Source organism: Eleginops maclovinus, chromosome 4 (genome assembly GCF_036324505.1).
Source record: "Eleginops maclovinus isolate JMC-PN-2008 ecotype Puerto Natales chromosome 4, JC_Emac_rtc_rv5, whole genome shotgun sequence".
Classification (NCBI taxonomy): Eukaryota; Metazoa; Chordata; class Actinopteri; order Perciformes; family Eleginopidae; genus Eleginops; species Eleginops maclovinus.
The window spans coordinates 5,293,793-5,309,391 of NC_086352.1; the positions used below are offsets into that span (position 1 = coordinate 5,293,793).

General features: G+C 43.7%; 1 protein-coding gene, 3 non-coding genes and 1 pseudogene across 6 annotated transcripts; 4 read left to right on the forward strand and 1 right to left on the reverse strand.

Annotated features, from left to right (window-relative positions):
• The first annotated feature begins 1,019 nt into the window (after positions 1-1,019).
• Positions 1,020-8,462, forward strand: LOC134863610 (protein NLRC3-like). 3 transcript variants are annotated; one of them, XM_063882221.1, is made up of 10 exons: positions 1,020-1,081; positions 1,475-1,609; positions 2,525-2,754; positions 3,119-4,582; positions 4,637-4,976; positions 5,680-5,856; positions 5,998-6,171; positions 6,382-6,422; positions 6,585-6,620; positions 7,218-8,462. In XM_063882221.1, exons 2-10 carry the CDS (start codon positions 1,485-1,487, stop codon positions 7,220-7,222), a joined length of 2,592 nt encoding a protein of 863 aa, XP_063738291.1. In that variant the 5' UTR covers positions 1,020-1,081; positions 1,475-1,484; the 3' UTR covers positions 7,223-8,462. The 3 variants fall into 3 exon arrangements, with proteins under 3 accessions (XP_063738291.1, XP_063738290.1, XP_063738292.1); XM_063882220.1 differs by having other exon boundaries at positions 3,119-4,976; XM_063882222.1 differs by lacking the exons at positions 5,680-5,856; positions 5,998-6,171; positions 6,382-6,422; positions 6,585-6,620; positions 7,218-8,462 and having other exon boundaries at positions 4,637-4,980.
• Positions 8,463-8,663: 201 nt separating this feature from the next.
• LOC134862860 (uncharacterized) lies at positions 8,664-10,562 on the forward strand (annotated as a pseudogene).
• A 3,779-nt stretch (positions 10,563-14,341) lies between these two features.
• trnav-uac (transfer RNA valine (anticodon UAC)) lies at positions 14,342-14,414 on the reverse strand. Its single transcript has one exon. It is a non-coding gene; the product is annotated as a tRNA-Val (tRNA).
• Positions 14,415-14,710: 296 nt separating this feature from the next.
• On the forward strand, positions 14,711-14,783 carry trnav-uac (transfer RNA valine (anticodon UAC)). Its single transcript has one exon. It is a non-coding gene; the product is annotated as a tRNA-Val (tRNA).
• A 387-nt stretch (positions 14,784-15,170) lies between these two features.
• Positions 15,171-15,243, forward strand: trnav-uac (transfer RNA valine (anticodon UAC)). Its single transcript has one exon. It is a non-coding gene; the product is annotated as a tRNA-Val (tRNA).
• The last annotated feature ends 356 nt before the right edge of the window (positions 15,244-15,599 follow it).

A 15,599-nucleotide genomic window follows, 5' to 3' on the forward strand; every position in this document is an offset into this window, starting at 1 on the left:
GATGACCCCCTTGGCTCCCTCTCTGTCACCTTATTGGTTCGTCCCTCGTGTTGTAGGTCACTTCATTGATATTTCTGTACAGCCAACTGGAAGACACTGCTATAGATAAGTGTCAGAATTGCTGTACTGCAATGCCAAGTGAGGTTAATAAAAAACGTGTTAATAAATTAGATCAGCTCAAATGTGTGATTGGCTAAACTAAAGACAGACAAACAGTTAAAATATCTGTAATCAGAGACTTGATTTTGGGCAATTTGGAGCTGAAAACAAGATATTTAGTCTTCCTGAAACAGAAGCAGCACAGTGCTAACTAAGCTAAGCTAACACTAACCAGTACTCAGGTACTGATAGGTGTTCTAGTAGAGAACATGGAGGTGTCTTCCTGAGTGTCTGAGTATTAAACAAACTGAATTTCCCTTGGTATTATGGTATGTAACATCATGGTACAGAGAGCCTATTCCCCAGCCTGCAGCTGCATCAGAGTGCCCGGCTCGGGGCGGTCCGGCTCTTTCTGTAAACCTTGGTTTTGATACTGCTGGATCTGAAATGTAATAAACAATAAAAGTGAGACAGAAAGAAACGGCTGGGTTTGTTTGGAGTTCTTTCAGAAGAGCTGTCCCGCTCCTTGAACCAATAAAAGTTTGAGACGGATCTCAAGACTCTACGGCCAAAAGAAAGTAGCAGTCAAATGTTCACCTCCTCTGGCCTTCCTCAGTCTTCAGGCACTCTGAACAGAACCCACCTGAGTGACCCCCCCCAGGTGTGTGTTATACGCCAGCAGAATCAGGCAATAAAACCACTTCCCCTCGACTCGTTTTTCTGAATGTCTTTATGGAGATGTGTTATGACTCACCTTCTTTTATCCTCCCTGTTTTTATTCTTCAGCACCTTTGAGTTCCGTTCCTGCTTATGTGTGTTTTTGGAACTGCCTTACTGTGAAAGCAGTTGAACATGTTTGCGTCCATATTGTTCTGTAGGCTGGAGGAGGAGCTGCAGACAGGGGGAAAGTGAAAGTGAAGGTGAAAGTCTGACTGCCAGGCGCCATTTCATTTCTCACAGCTCGACAGAGGAGTAGGACAGGGTGAGTGTTACTCCAGCCTCTGCTTTAAACACACTCATTATTCACAGATAGACTGGTGTCAGAACATCAGCGTCCTGGAGTCCAATGAGACCTCTGCAGATGTTGTGAACTTTTTTCCATTTCCTGTTTGCTGATTCTTTAGAGCAACATAACATACGCCTCATAAGGCTTCATCTCGCCATCACTACATAACACCTGACAACAGTCAGGGTGGAGAGCGGCCGGTCTGAAGCCTGACTGATATGATGTCTTTGAACCAAGTTTATTATCAGGATGGTTTAGATTGGTGTGTGTGTGTGTGTGTGTGTGTGTGTGTGTGTGTGTGTGTGTGTGTGTGTGTGTGTGTGTGTGTGTGTGTGTGTGTGTGTGTGTGTGTGTGTGTGTGTGTTTTAGGCTGGAGAAGATGATTGCTTTAAAAGATGAGGAAGAGGACACATCTCCAGTCCCCAGCTGTCTGTCTCTGAAGAGTGACCAGTCTATGTGGGAACCTCCAAACTTCAGTACTGAACCCGGACCCTCAGACAGGAAGTAAGACTTTCTCCTGGACCCTGAAGAGGATCCAGTTTCTATGTTCTCTGATCATCTAAACTGTTCCTGCTTGATGTGATGTGTGCAGCAGAGTACAGTTAGCTAACATTATTGAAGGTATCAGTATCAGTGGCATTACATGGTTTTAAATCCCAAAATATTAATTAACATTAACTGTTCTTTAAACTAAATATATCCTCCAAGACATGATTCACTCCTCCGGCATGTTAATGATGTATTATGAATGATAGTGATACCCTGGTGAGCTGGTTGTTTAGCATTAGCAGATATAACAGAGAGATCACATGTAGAGTCAAAGCACAGACCCAGATCCTGCCCGGCAACAGACTGAAGAGAAGAAGTGAAATTCAGGTCTCCTGCGTATTCCTGCAGAGAGAAACATTTCGTCTTCAGTGTAAAGTTTGTGAGGTTACAGAAACCTGTCAGTGTTGAGATTCTGCTCCTGTGGGCTCCGACGGTCTGAAATCAGAAGGAGAACAGAGCTCTACAGAACCTCATATTGAATCAGGTTATTCATGTACCTGTATGAACCAGAGGCTGTCTGTGGCACTAGAGTCTCTGCTGTCCTTATGGCTAACTCCAACCACTATCATGATGTTATTGCTCCTTCCTTTCCAAGTGTCTACTGATATTAATTCACAGCAAACTCTATGTGAAGTGTGTGTAAAGCTACAGAGCAGCAGGTTCACACAGCTGTGTGTCTCAGTGCAGACAGGGAGCATGTGCTGCTCTGGGTGATGTCATGAATCCAGACAGGATGCTCTATAATGAGTAAACTATCTACCTGATCACAAAGATGTATTATATAGAGACCTCTTTAAATGTTGTTGAACCCTTGGTGAGAATCAGCTCCACTAAAGTCAAGTGCTGTAAAGGATGTGTTCCTCTCCACAGGAGGAAGAGTCCTGTTCCTGTGGAGGAGCAGCTGTCCAGCTGTGCTCTGTGTCAGGACGTCCTGAAGGATCCAGTCTCTACCCGCTGTGGACACTGGTTCTGCAGACAGTGCATCACCTCATACTGGGAGCAGCGACCTCCATCAGGAGACCCCTCCTGTCCCCAGTGTGGAAAAAGTTCCAGAACCAGAGCTGGACTGCAGACAGCCAGTCAGACCAGCTCTGTAGGAAGTAAGAGGCCGAAGTCATGCAGCGTCTTTAGGCCGGCGGGGCGCTGGGTCTCTACTCTCGGAGGAGCTCTCATTGGCTCAGAGGGTCACCTGATCTTCTTCCAGGCTTTGTTTTTGACGTGTGTTAAAACAGAGAGCAGTGTTTCCCTCAGTAGAGACACTGGACAGATCTGAAGGGGAGCGTTAGCAAAGAACCTTCACAGAAGGAAGTGGAGCAGGATTCTTCCTGGTTTATCTGCTCTTGATTAGCTGTTGCAGAGCGTAGACAGTCAGCTGTTTTATAAACAAGTTAAACTCTGTCTTTAGTTATTGTTAGATCCTCAGAAGCATTCTCCTGATCCTCTCATGGTTCTTCTTTTCAACAGATGGTCTGCAGGAGGTCTTAGAGGAGCACAGGACGAGTCTGAGGAGGAGATGTGAACGTGTGAGTGAAGGAACTGATGGAAGGGAAACCCTCCTCAACAGGATCTACACTGAGCTCTACATCACACAAGGACGGAGTGAAGAGGTTAATACTCAACATGAGGTGAGGCAGCTGGAGACAGCTTCCAAGAAGAAGACCCTCCATGACACTCCAATCAAGTGCCAGGACATCTTTAAAGCCTTACCTGACCATCAGACCCACATCAGAGCGGTCCTGACCATCGGCATCGCTGGCGTTGGAAAAACCTTCTCAGTGCAGAAGTTCACTCTGGACTGGGCCGAGGGTTTGGAGAACCAAGAGGTCAGTCTGGTGATCCCGCTCTCCTTCAGGGAGCTGAACCTGATCAAAGCTGAGCAGTACAGTCTTCTCAGGCTGCTCCATGTTTTCCATCCAGCCTTACAGAAGGTCACAGCAGAGCAGCTGGCTGTCTGTAAAGTGCTGTTCATCTTTGACGGCCTGGATGAAAGCAGACTCTCTCTGGAGTTCAGAAACAGTGAGGTTGTGTCTGATGTCTCACAGCAGTCCTCAGTCAACGTGCTGCTGACAAACCTCATCAGGGGGAAGCTGCTTCCCTCGGCTCTCGTCTGGATCACTTCCAGACCTGCAGCGGCCAATCAGATCCCTCCTGAGTGTGTGGACAGGGTGACAGAAGTACGGGGCTTCACTGACGCCCAGAAGGAGGAGTACTTCAGGAGGAGATCCAGAGATGAAGAACAGTCCAGCAGAATCATCTCTCACATCAAGAGCTCCAGGAGCCTCCACATCATGTGTCAGATCCCAGTCTTCTGCTGGATCACTGCTGCAGTTCTGGACCACATGTTGAATACAGACCAGAGAGGAGAGCTGCCCAAGACCCTCACTGACATGTACTCACACTTCTTGCTGGTCCAGACAAAGAGGAAGAAGCAGAAGTACCATGAGGGACATGAGACGAGTCCACAGCAGCTGACGGAGGCTGACAGGGAGGTTCTTCTGAAGCTGGGGAGGCTGGCGTTTGAACATCTGGAGACAGGAGACATCATGTTCTACCAAGAAGACCTGCAGCGCTGTGGTCTTGATGTCACAGAGGCCTTGGTGCAGTCAGGAGTTTGTACAGAGATCTTCAAAAGAGAGAGTGTGATCTTCCAGAAAACAGTCTACTGCTTTGTTCATCTGAGCGTCCAGGAGTTCCTGGCTGCAGTCTACATGCTGCACTGCTACACCAACAGAGACACAGCGGTACTGAAGGACTTCCTGCAGGGAGACTATAACAGCAGGTATAGCAGTGATCAGGATTACCCATCCCTGGATGTCTTTCTGCAGAGAGCCATGAAGAAATCCCTCAGAAGTGAAAATGGCCACCTGGACCTGTTTGTCCGCTTTCTCCACGGCCTCTCTCTGGAATCCAACCAGAGACTCTTAGGAGGTCTGCTGGGTCGCAAAGACAACCGTCCAGAAATCATCCAGAGACTCTTAGGAGGCCTGCTGGGTCGCACAGACAACCGTCCAGAAATCATCCAGAGAGCCATCAGCAACCTGAAGAAGAGGAGCGGTTATGATATCTCTCCTGACAGGAGCATCAACATCTTCCACTGTCTGACAGAGATGAAGGACCACTCAGTACATCAGGAGATCACAGAGTTCCTGAAGTCAGGGAACAGATCAGAGAAGGAGCTCTCTGAGATCCACTGCTCAGCTCTGGCCTACATGCTGCAGATGTCAGAGGAGGTTCTGGATGAGTTGGACCTGAAGAAGTACAACGCATCAAAGGAGGGACGACTGAAACTGATTCCAGCTGTGAGGAACTGCAGGAAGGCTGTGTAAGTCCAGATGTGATGAGCTTCATAAACTGATGTGGATCAGAAGTTTAATTATTCTAATAAACACGATAACATTTCTGCTGTTTACAAACTGAGAGCAAAATAAACCCACACTGTTCTTCTTCATTTATAATTATGGTTGAACTGAACGTCTCTCTCTTCCTCCTCCTCTGAGTGATGCAGGCGACATGTGGAACTCATGAAGGCCTTCAGAGGTTCCTCACAGCAGCATGTGATCACTCAGCAGGATTCAGTTATTACTTTCTAGTTTCTTGATCATTAAACACACACGTTTAATCACAGTGTGTTAGAGTTTAGAATCAGATCCACATCCTTTCCCACCAACAACAGAGTTATGTCTGAATGCTGACATACTGGGAACATCTGATGGTTTCCAGTTTAAATGATAGCTCTGTATTGGTTTGTTATTGTGTTTCATTCACTTCAAATATGAATAACATTTGAATATGTTCATCTCTAATATTGTCAGTGATTTATTTAATGTCTGTCTCTTTTGTAACAGTCTCTGACAGCAGGAGCAACACCTGTGATCAGATCCCACTGACCTCACTTTACACTCTGTTATATATTATTAGATATTATATTAAAGGACCAACAGAACATGGGTCTTTTTCCATCAGATGCTTGAGGTTAATCTAATGTTCCCTCTTCTTAACACATGTTGTAATATGTTTTATTATAGACTTACTTACCGTTATCTCTCAGAGGCTCACTATGAGGTGGTGGCCTCAGCTCTGAAGTCTGACCCCTCCCATCTGAGAGAGCTGGACCTGAGTTACAACGTTAATCTGCAGGATTCAGGAGTGGAGCTGCTGAGTTCTGGACTAAAGAGTCCAAACTGCAGACTGGAGGCTCTCAGGTCAGTTCACTGATAGTACTTCATACGGATCAATCAGTTTCCACTTCCTGAACTCCTTCAGCTCTGATCAGATTATGAACCCTGGAGTTATTTCAAACAGGAACTTTGTTTCTGAACTCACATCATGTTTTCTTTATTCAGTCTGAGGTGCTGCAGTCTGTCAGAGATCAGCTGTGCTGCTCTGGCCTCAGCTCTGAAGTCCAACCCCTCCCATCTGAGAGAGCTGGACCTGAGTGGCAACACTCTGCAGGATTCAGGAGTGGAGCTGCTGAGAGATCTTCTGGAGAGTCCTCACTGCAGACTGCAGACTCTCAGGTCAGTAAGGGGTCTCTGCTGGTTCAGCAGTGTGGTATTAAACAATGATCTAATGACTGGTTATTTCCTGAGAGCTGAGGCAGTCATCATAGTGTTTGCTGAGAAGATATTATGGGATGTAAAGATCAGTCAGGACTCTGAAGCTGACTCAAAGAACTAACACTGATTTTAAACTGGATCTAAACTGTTGGGCTCTGTTCATCCCTACAGGATCACAGGCGAGACGATCACAGCCAAGATCCAGAAGAGCTGTGAGTCCTGAAACCAGATCCTCCATCATCCAGATATTGAACCCTTTCATGGAGCATGTCCTCAGAGGAAAACTACTCTCTGGTTTTTCTCTCTCCATCACTTTGGCTGTTTCTCTTCATGTTCTATGATCATCATTATTCTCTCTCACCTTCTCCTCTCAGGTGACTCCAGAACAGGAAGTGGAGACACACAGAAAGGTGAGAGGTCGTACCGTGTGAAGGTTATTCATTGAGGTTTCACCACGGAATCAAATGTAGTTATTGCTCAGGGTTTCTCTGATTCCAGACAAATCTGCAGCTCAGGTTTGATCTGTGCTCAGTTTATTTATTACGGGGCGAGGTGGAGACGTAGAGGAGCGTGGAGGCGTTTTGTTAAACAATTTAGAAGGCTGCAGCTGATGTGAGACTTCCTGTTAGGTTTTTTCTTTTCTGAAAATCACAATTCTGGGATTTTCAGAAAAGTCAGAATTTTTAAATTAAAAAAAAACTCAGGTTTCTGAAATTTGAGATTTCGAGAAAAATTCAGAATTCTCAGAATTTAAGACAAATGTCTGATGTTTAAGACATAGTCAGACATTTGTAGAAAAAGAACGCTTTGATTTTTAGAAAAAAGTCAAATTCTTTTGAAAAAAGCAGAATTTTTAGATTTCTATTTCTGAGAAAATTATAAAATTTGAAGAAAAAAGTTCAGTTTTCTCAGATTTTCAGATTTTCAGACAAGATTTGTTATAATTCACAAGTCACACCTGGCCGGCCGTCCAGCACTGCAGCTGATATCTGACATTTATCTTTCAGAATAAAGGAGCTTAACCAGGAGGACGCCATATCTGTGGTGCTGGAGTTGATCCGAGAGAAGGACGGAGTTCAACTGCCAGCCAACCAAACATATTCATACATACGGAGCTTAAATGAAGCAATATGCACCATAGAGTGTGATCCATACTAACTTAAAACAAACTGCGTATAACGACCACACCATAGCTGAGAGAACGGAGGGTTATGAAGACATACCTGACCGTCAAGATTCATTATTAAAATGTGCATTTCCACGTGGTGAACACCATCACAACACCAGCATTCTGAAGCACAATTTGAAATGTATGCTGCTTAAAGTCTCAAATTAGATCTATTGTCCATCTATATTTTGGTTATTATTGAATGGAAACTGTCCATAATCAAAGAGTCCTTCCGTTTCAGACTGATGAAGTCACTCAGCGAGTATCAGGACGATCTGATGTAGAGTTTCAAGATAAAAGACCTTTGGAATTTCATTTATCAATCATGGTCCCTCCATGTTGGTACATGAATAAATAAATCTCTATTGCTTATTATATTTCACTGCAGGGTGACAGCAGGACCCCCCATCTAGTGACTCAGCCAGGACAATCTGATGTAGAGTTTCAAAATAAAAGACCTTTGAAACCTCATTTATGAGCTATCATCCCTCTGAGGAACATCATAACACTTCTCCAGTCGGGCCTTGCTCTCCCAGGAGCAGGAGGAAAAGCTTCATTCCTTCGAACATGTGGACTTGTGTCTTATCGCTGTAAAATAATGCAGGGAGGTTTCCTCAGTTCTTCCTGAGACCTGCAGATGTTTGCAGCTTCATCTCTGAAACATATTTCTGTCAGACATTTAGCAGAAGCTGTTTCATAACTATATATTCCTAACAGCTGAGGAGTATTTGGTATAGTTCTTATACTCTTCTTCTTCTTCTTGAATTATTCTCTTCTTCATCGTCACGGACCGCCCCGAGCCGGGCACTCTGGTGCAGCTGCAGGCTGGGGAATAGGCTCTCTGTACCATGATGTTACATACCATAATACCAAGGGAAATTCAGTTTGTTTAATACTCAGACACTCAGGAAGACACCTCCTGGTTCTCTACTAGAACACCTATCAGTACCTGAGTACTGGTTAGTGTTAGCGTGGTCATCAAGCTTTAGCCCGGCTCGGGGCGGTCCGGCTCTTTCTGTAAACCTTGGTTTTGATACTGCTGGATCTGAAATGTAATAAACAATAAAAGTGAGACAGAAAGAAACGGCTGGGTTTGTTTGGAGTTCTTTCAGAAGAGCTGTCCCGCTCCTTGGAGGAAAAATACAGAACCAATAAAAGTTTGAGACGGATCTCAAGACTCTACGGCCAAAAGAAAGTAGCAGTCAAATGTTCGTCTCCTCTGGCCTTCCTCAGTCTTCAGGCACTCTGAACAGAACCCACCTGAGTGCCCCGCTCTCTGCAGCAGATGGCAGCAGAGTACAGGTGTGTGTTATACTCCAGCAGAATCAGGCAATAAAAACCACTTCCCTGGACTCCCTCTGCAGCTCATCACATCGTGTTTGAAGGACGTCTTTATGGAGATTTGATAGATGTTTGAACTCAATATCAAGCAGGAACTTTGACTGACAGCTGATGGACCCGCCTTGTTTTTATCCTGCCTGTTTTTACTCTTCAGCACCTTTGAGTTCCTCTCCTGCTCTTTACATTCAAAGGACTTTCGAAATAAGAGCGGCCTTTGCTGTTTCCTGTCTGATTCGCTTCTCCGTCAGACCTCCTGCTCATCCTAAACTGTCCCGCTCCTTTTCTCCCTGCTTTAGAAGAGAGATGTCATTAAGTCTTGAGTCTGAGTTTTGTTGTCTTTACCCTCCAAATGTTGACTGAGAAACACACGTCCAGAACTCCAAAAAGCCGAGGATACGACTTTAAGATTTACATGAAGATTTGTCTCTATAACTGCTTTTTAAAAATGGGACTCCCTCAGAAATGCTCCCCTGCTGCACTCTAAAAAGTAATGCAGGGGACCTTTTACCACCAATGAATTAGATGCATGTTTGCAAGAAAAAAAGTCTAATTCATTGATTTAGATCAATGTTTAGAAGTTGCACAAATGATTTCGATGAGTTGTGTTTACATAGTGATGTTGGTAATTACATCAACTTCATGTTGTGTCATTTGAACTCAGATTTCTGCGTTCATTGATTCAGAACAAAATGAAAGTTGTAGTAACTTATACATTCATGAAAACGTCTGGTTTCACTGTTTTTCACGGGACCATTAAGCGTGTACTTACATTGACTGGCGCTTTGCACAGACGTCTAAGGTACTCTGTTGCGTGACTTAATTCCTGAGAGGCATAGCTCTGCGGCGCACACACACAGAGGGAGCAGAGCAGGCAGCGGAGCAGCATTGCACCGAAGAAAAGTGCAGCTTCACAGATTAACTGCAAAAACACAGAATCCCGTCTGTCTGTCTTGGCCTGGTCTTGGTCTTGGTCTTGGTCTTGGTCTTGGTCTTGGTCTTGGTCTTGGTCTTGGTCTTGGCCTGGTCTAGGTCTCGGTCTCGGTCTCGGTCTGTCTTGGCCTGGTCTTGGTCTTGGTCTTGGTCTTGGTCTTGGTCTTGGTCTTGGTCTTGGTCTTGGTCTTGGTCTTGGCCTGGTCTAGGTCTCGGTCTCGGTCTCGGTCTGTCTTGGCCTGGTCTTGGTCTTGGTCTTGGTCTTGGTCTTGGTCTTGGTCTTGGTCTTGGTCTTGGTCTTGGTCTTGGTCTCGGTCTGTGTTGGTCTTGGTCTTGGTCTTGGTCTTGGTCTTGGTCTTGGTCTTGGTCTTGGCCTGGTCTAGGTCTCGGTCTCGGTCTCGGTCTGTCTTCTTGGTCTTGGTCTTGGTCTTGGTCTTGGTCTTGGCCTGGTCTTGGTCTTGGTCTTGGTCTTGGTCTTGGTCTTGGTCTTGGCCTGGTCTTGGTCTTGGCCTGGTCTTGGTCTTGGTCTTGGTCTTGGTCTTGGTCTCGGTCTGTCTTGGTCTTGCTCTTGGTCTTGGTCTCGATACTCCCCGGTCTTTGTAGTGTCTTGGTCTTGGTCTTGGTCGAGGACTTCTTTTACAAGCATAACGAGACTTTGGACTAAAAATGTAAAGGTTTGGCCTTCAGTGAAGAAAACCTGAAGGAAATCATTATAATTGTGTTTCATTCTGGAATGCTATTTAAAAATAAATTGAATTCGTCCCAAAAAAAGTCTGATTGTTTGATTGTTAAAGTAAAATAAAAAGGACAGAATGAAATAGTTACGGCCTGCAGTGCATCTGTTGTTATGTAGTAAATATCATGTGAAATGAAACCCGTCATTAATCAGATCCCTTAAAGCTTGAAATGCAGATTTATGAAGAAGATGATACACTTTAATAATAACCTGATGGAAATGCAATGCTGTGATTGGATGGAGGTGTTCTCAGCTTACGTTCTATTTGTAAAGGTCTCGGCCCAACATCGAGCGCTGCCCTTCGACCTCCACGTCCCTGTCGCTGTGGATCCACACGTGGTCTCTGAGGATATACTGCAAGGAAAAAGGAGGTATTAAAGTGCCTGTTGTTTGTCTTATTTATGAACGTTATTCTGAGTCTTTGGTTCTTACGGCGTCGAGAGTCCACAGTGAGCATCAGCACTGCCAGGATGAAGACGGCCAACACAACGGGACGCATGGCTCTGGGTTTACTGACTGAAAATATCACACAGTTCATCTCTGGTACAAGACTGCACCAACTACCACCTCATTATACTTGTACTCACTCCAACTCTAAGTCATGTTCCGTTCACAGAATGAAACAGGACTTACCTCTGATATGACACTGAAGGAGCTGGTCCGTTACTGTCGCTCCACCTGAGTCTGAACGCCTAAATACTCATCTGTGACGCCCTGGAGAGAAGTCCATTTGAATGATGTTTTTGAGACATTTTATTGACATACTTTTACTATAATATGACTTTTTATCACATACAATCTATGTTTTATGACATACCTACTACTTATGACTTTAAATGACTTTTAGGACTTTTTTATCAAGTATTTTTACGTTTTAGGATAAACTTGTACTACAATACGACTTTTCATGAGATTTAATGTCTTTTTTTAATCATATACGATAAATGTATGGTTTTAACGACTATCACTTTATATGACATTACCTGACATACTATACAATGACTGTAAGACGCTTTAATCACAATAGCTAAATCTCCCCCAGTTATTCCCACACAGTTCTGCACAGGTCTTCCCTCGGCCGCAGAGCGACGGAGCTTTAATCTTTAGGGTTCTGTTCCTCATCTCGTCCTTTAGCCTCGTCTCTCCAGCTACCTCTGACCTCCTTTCATTTCCTCCAGACATCCTCCATTACCATCTCTGCGTCACCTCCGCCTCCATCCCTCTTTCTTTAAAAAAAATATAAATCACATCTGAGAGCCAGCAGGGCGGACCCCTGCCTGCCATTACCGGAACGTCCCCAACATCCCTCTCTTATTTGCCAGCATCCCTTTCTCTGTGAGGTGTTTACTTCCCTGTCCTGCAGTGTGCAAGCACGCTTCTCGTGTTGCATTCAGAAAATACTTGGTATCTTTACCTGAGTGCCGAGGAAGAGACGTAACAAAGATGGAGTCACATACTTTTCCTTCTCTGTTCGTTTTTCTCCGTCAATTTTTGGCCTCCATCTTCTCTTCTGTTTCAGAGTCTCTGTGTTCTTTCCAAAAAAAAGCATTGCAGTGTCACTTACACCGGTTAAAGGAATATGTGTGTGTGTGTGTGTGTGTGTGTGTGTGTGTGTGTGTGTGTGTGTGTGTGTGTGTGTGTGTGTGTGTGTGTGTGTTTATTATGCACACAGGTGTCTCCCTGTGCAGCGCTGTGTGAGCTGAGTACAGATATTTATTAATTAAAGGATAATTTCCTGCTCCATCGATTCCTGCTCCCATAGCTGCACCCTTCAGGGACCACACGCACACACACACACACACACACACACACACACACACACACACACACCTCCAAGCACTCCTGACACACCGTGACATCATTTCAAGGTCAAAAAGTCAAATCACATTGAGTATAACTGAGATTTCTGATATACATATCAGAAATAATAAAACCAAATATATATTTGTGTTTAATGTTTAAAAAAAAATATCATCTGGTACTCGAGTAAAAGTAGAAGTACTCAGATCTTGTACTCGAGTAAAAGTAGAAGTACTCAGGTCTTGAGTAAAGTAGAAGTACTCAGATCTTGTACTTGAGTAAAGTAGAAGTACTCAGGTCTTGTACTTGAGTAAAGTAGAAGTACTCAGGTCTTGTACTTGAGTAAAGTAGAAGTACTCAGATCTTGTACTCGAGTAAAAGTAGAAGTACTCAGGTCTTGTACTTGAGTAAAGTAGAAGTACTCAGATCTTGTACTTGAGTAAAAGTAGAAGTACTCAGATCTTGTACTTGAGTAAAAGTAGAAGTACTCAGGTCTTGTACTTGAGTAAAGTAGAAGTACTCAGATCTTGTACTCGAGTAAAAGTAGAAGTACTCAGGTCTTGTACTTGAGTAAAGTAGAAGTACTCAGATCTTGTACTTGAGTAAAAGTAGAAGTACTCAGATCTTGTACTTGAGTAAAAGTAGAAGTACTCAGATCTTGTACTTGAGTCAAAGTAGAAGTACTCAGGTCTTGTTCTTGAGTAAAAGTAGAAGTACTCAGATCTTGTACTTGAGTAAAAGTAGAAGTACTCAGATCTTGTACTTGAGTAAAAGTAGAAGTACTCAGATCTTGTACTTGAGTAAAAGTAGAAGTACTCAGATCTTGTACTTGAGTAAAAGTAGAAGTACTCAGATCTTGTACTTGAGTCAAAGTAGAAGTACTCAGGTCTTGTTCTTGAGTAAAAGTAGAAGTACTCAGATCTTGTACTTGAGTAAAAGTAGAAGTACTCAGATCTTGTACTCGAGTAAAGTAGAAGTACTCAGATCTTGTACTCGAGTCAAAGTAGAAGTACTCAGATCTTGTACTTGAGTAAAAGTAGAAGTACTCAGATCTTGTACTTGAGTAAAAGTAGAAGTACTCAGATCTTGTACTCGAGTAAAGTAGAAGTACTCAGATCTTGTACTTGAGTAAAAGTAGAAGTACTCAGATCTTGTACTTGAGTAAAGTAGAAGTACTCAGATCTTGTACTCGAGTAAAGTAGAAGTACTCAGGTCTTGTACTTGAGTAAAGTAGAAGTACTCAGATCTTGTACTTGAGTAAAGTAGAAGTACTCAGGTCTTGTACTTGAGTAAAGTAGAAGTACTCAGGTCTTGTACTCGAGTAAAGTAGAAGTACTCAGGTCTTGTACTTGAGTAAAGTAGAAGTACTCAGATCTTGAGTAAAGTAGAAGTACTCAGATCTTGTACTTGAGTAAAGTAGAAGTACTCAGGTCTTGTACTTGAGTAAAAGTAGAAGTACTCAGATCTTGTACTCGAGTAAAAGTAGAAGTACTCAGATCTTGTACTTGAGTAAAGTAGAAGTACTCAGATCTTGTACTCGAGTAAAAGTAGAAGTACTCAGGTCTTGTACTTGAGTAAAGTAGAAGTACTCAGATCTTGTACTTGAGTAAAAGTAGAAGTACTCAGATCTTGTACTTGAGTAAAAGTAGAAGTACTCAGATCTTGTACTTGAGTCAAAGTAGAAGTACTCAGATCTTGTTCTTGAGTAAAAGTAGATGTACTCAGATCTTGTACTTGAGTAAAAGTAGAAGTACTCAGATCTTGTACTTGAGTAAAAGTAGAAGTACTCAGATCTTGTACTCGAGTAAAGTAGAAGTACTCAGATCTTGTACTCGAGTCAAAGTAGAAGTACTCAGATCTTGTACTTGAGTAAAAGTAGAAGTACTCAGATCTTGTACTTGAGTAAAAGTAGAAGTACTCAGATCTTGAGTAAAAGTAGAAGTACTCAGATCTTGTACTCGAGTAAAATGTATTCAATAAATGTAGTGAAGTAGAAGTACACAGGAGCATAACATTGAAATACTCAAGTAAAGTAAAGTGCACTTTTACTATATGGACAGGAGTACTGGGACCGTCAGGGACTGAACTCTGTTTTCCTGTGTTTCTGAATCCTTTGACTGAGTGAAGATCAGCCAGGGAACAACAAGACAGGCTTCTGGTTCCACTGGGGATTGAACCCAGGACCTTCTGCGTGTAAAGCAGACGTGATGACCGCTACACTATGGAACCCCTGTGTCTGTGTCCTAGAGTTCTGGAACTCTCACGTAATGATGTCACTGATGTCATGATGTCACAGACGATGCGCTGAGTGGTTGCAGGTGGCAGGTTCTCTGATCTGGATCCACTCTTCACTGCAGAGCGATTCGTGGTGGACGCATTCAGACAACTTTTACGGCCGTCTTGACAGAACTCGTCTTCTAAAGACTAACCGATCATTGTTCCTCAGCACGACTCAAGTCTGCAGAAGAAACCCCCAGAACCACAGGGGAACCCCAGGGCGTTTGACCATGGCGTAGTAGCTGAGAGGTTCCATAGTGTAGCGGTCATCACGTCTGCTTTACACGCAGAAGGTCCTGGGTTCAATCCCCAGTGGAACCAGAAGTCTGTCTTCACTTGGTCAAAGGATTCAGAACCATGTTCGTAACTTTACCGGGACACTACCTTGAATTCAGCTGTGAGAATATTGATTCAGCAGGGAACCACTTTTCTTAAGTAAACTGTTGTAATCGAAACCCTTAAACTCCTGAATGTTGGTACAAAGAAACCTGATCCTGTTTGCATCCAGGGCCGTTTTTTGGCATAGGTGATATAGGCGGTTGCCTAGGGCGCAAGATCTGGGGGGCGTTGCGCTGGTAGATCTCATAGGTGAAAAAAATGTTTCACCTATTTTTGACCGTTAACATTACGAATTATATAGAGGAATCACCCTTTTCACCTCGGTTACATTTTTCATTTGATTCACTTGGATAACATTGGACTAGCAGAGGTTCCATAGTGTAGCGGTCATCACGTCTGCTTTACACGCAGAAGGTCCTGGGTTCAATCCCCAGTGGAACCAGAAGTCTTTCACCTACACATCACACCCAGTCCAGTCTGTAACAACCCCCACTCCTCTGGGAAGGCCTTCTACAAGATGTTGGAGTGTGGAACTGGCCGACCCCCAGGAGAGAAGACATTTCACAAGCTGACTTGTTGCAGCGGTGGCATCCTATCACAGGACCCTGTTGTTTAGTACGACCCATTCCTTCACAGATGTTTGTAAAGTCAGACTGCATTGCTCAGTGCTTGATTTTATACACCTGTGGGACTGAAGGAAGCAACTGAATCCAATGATCAAGTGGCCCAATACCTGTGCCTATAAAGTATAAGTCCTTGAGTAATTGTACAGATGAATCTGAACTGTAGTCTCTCTTC

Bases quoted from the DNA above. Each gene is read 5' to 3' on its own strand.
- LOC134863610 (XM_063882220.1), top strand. From the start codon at position 1,485: ATGATTGCTTTAAAAGATGAGGAAGAGGACACATCTCCAGTCCCCAGC. The intron at 4,977-5,679 runs GTAAGTCCAGAT...GTTTTATTATAG, and splicing joins AGGAACTGCAGGAAGGCTGT to ACTTACTTACCGTTATCTCT. The intron at 5,857-5,997 runs GTCAGTTCACTG...TTCTTTATTCAG, and splicing joins TGCAGACTGGAGGCTCTCAG to TCTGAGGTGCTGCAGTCTGT.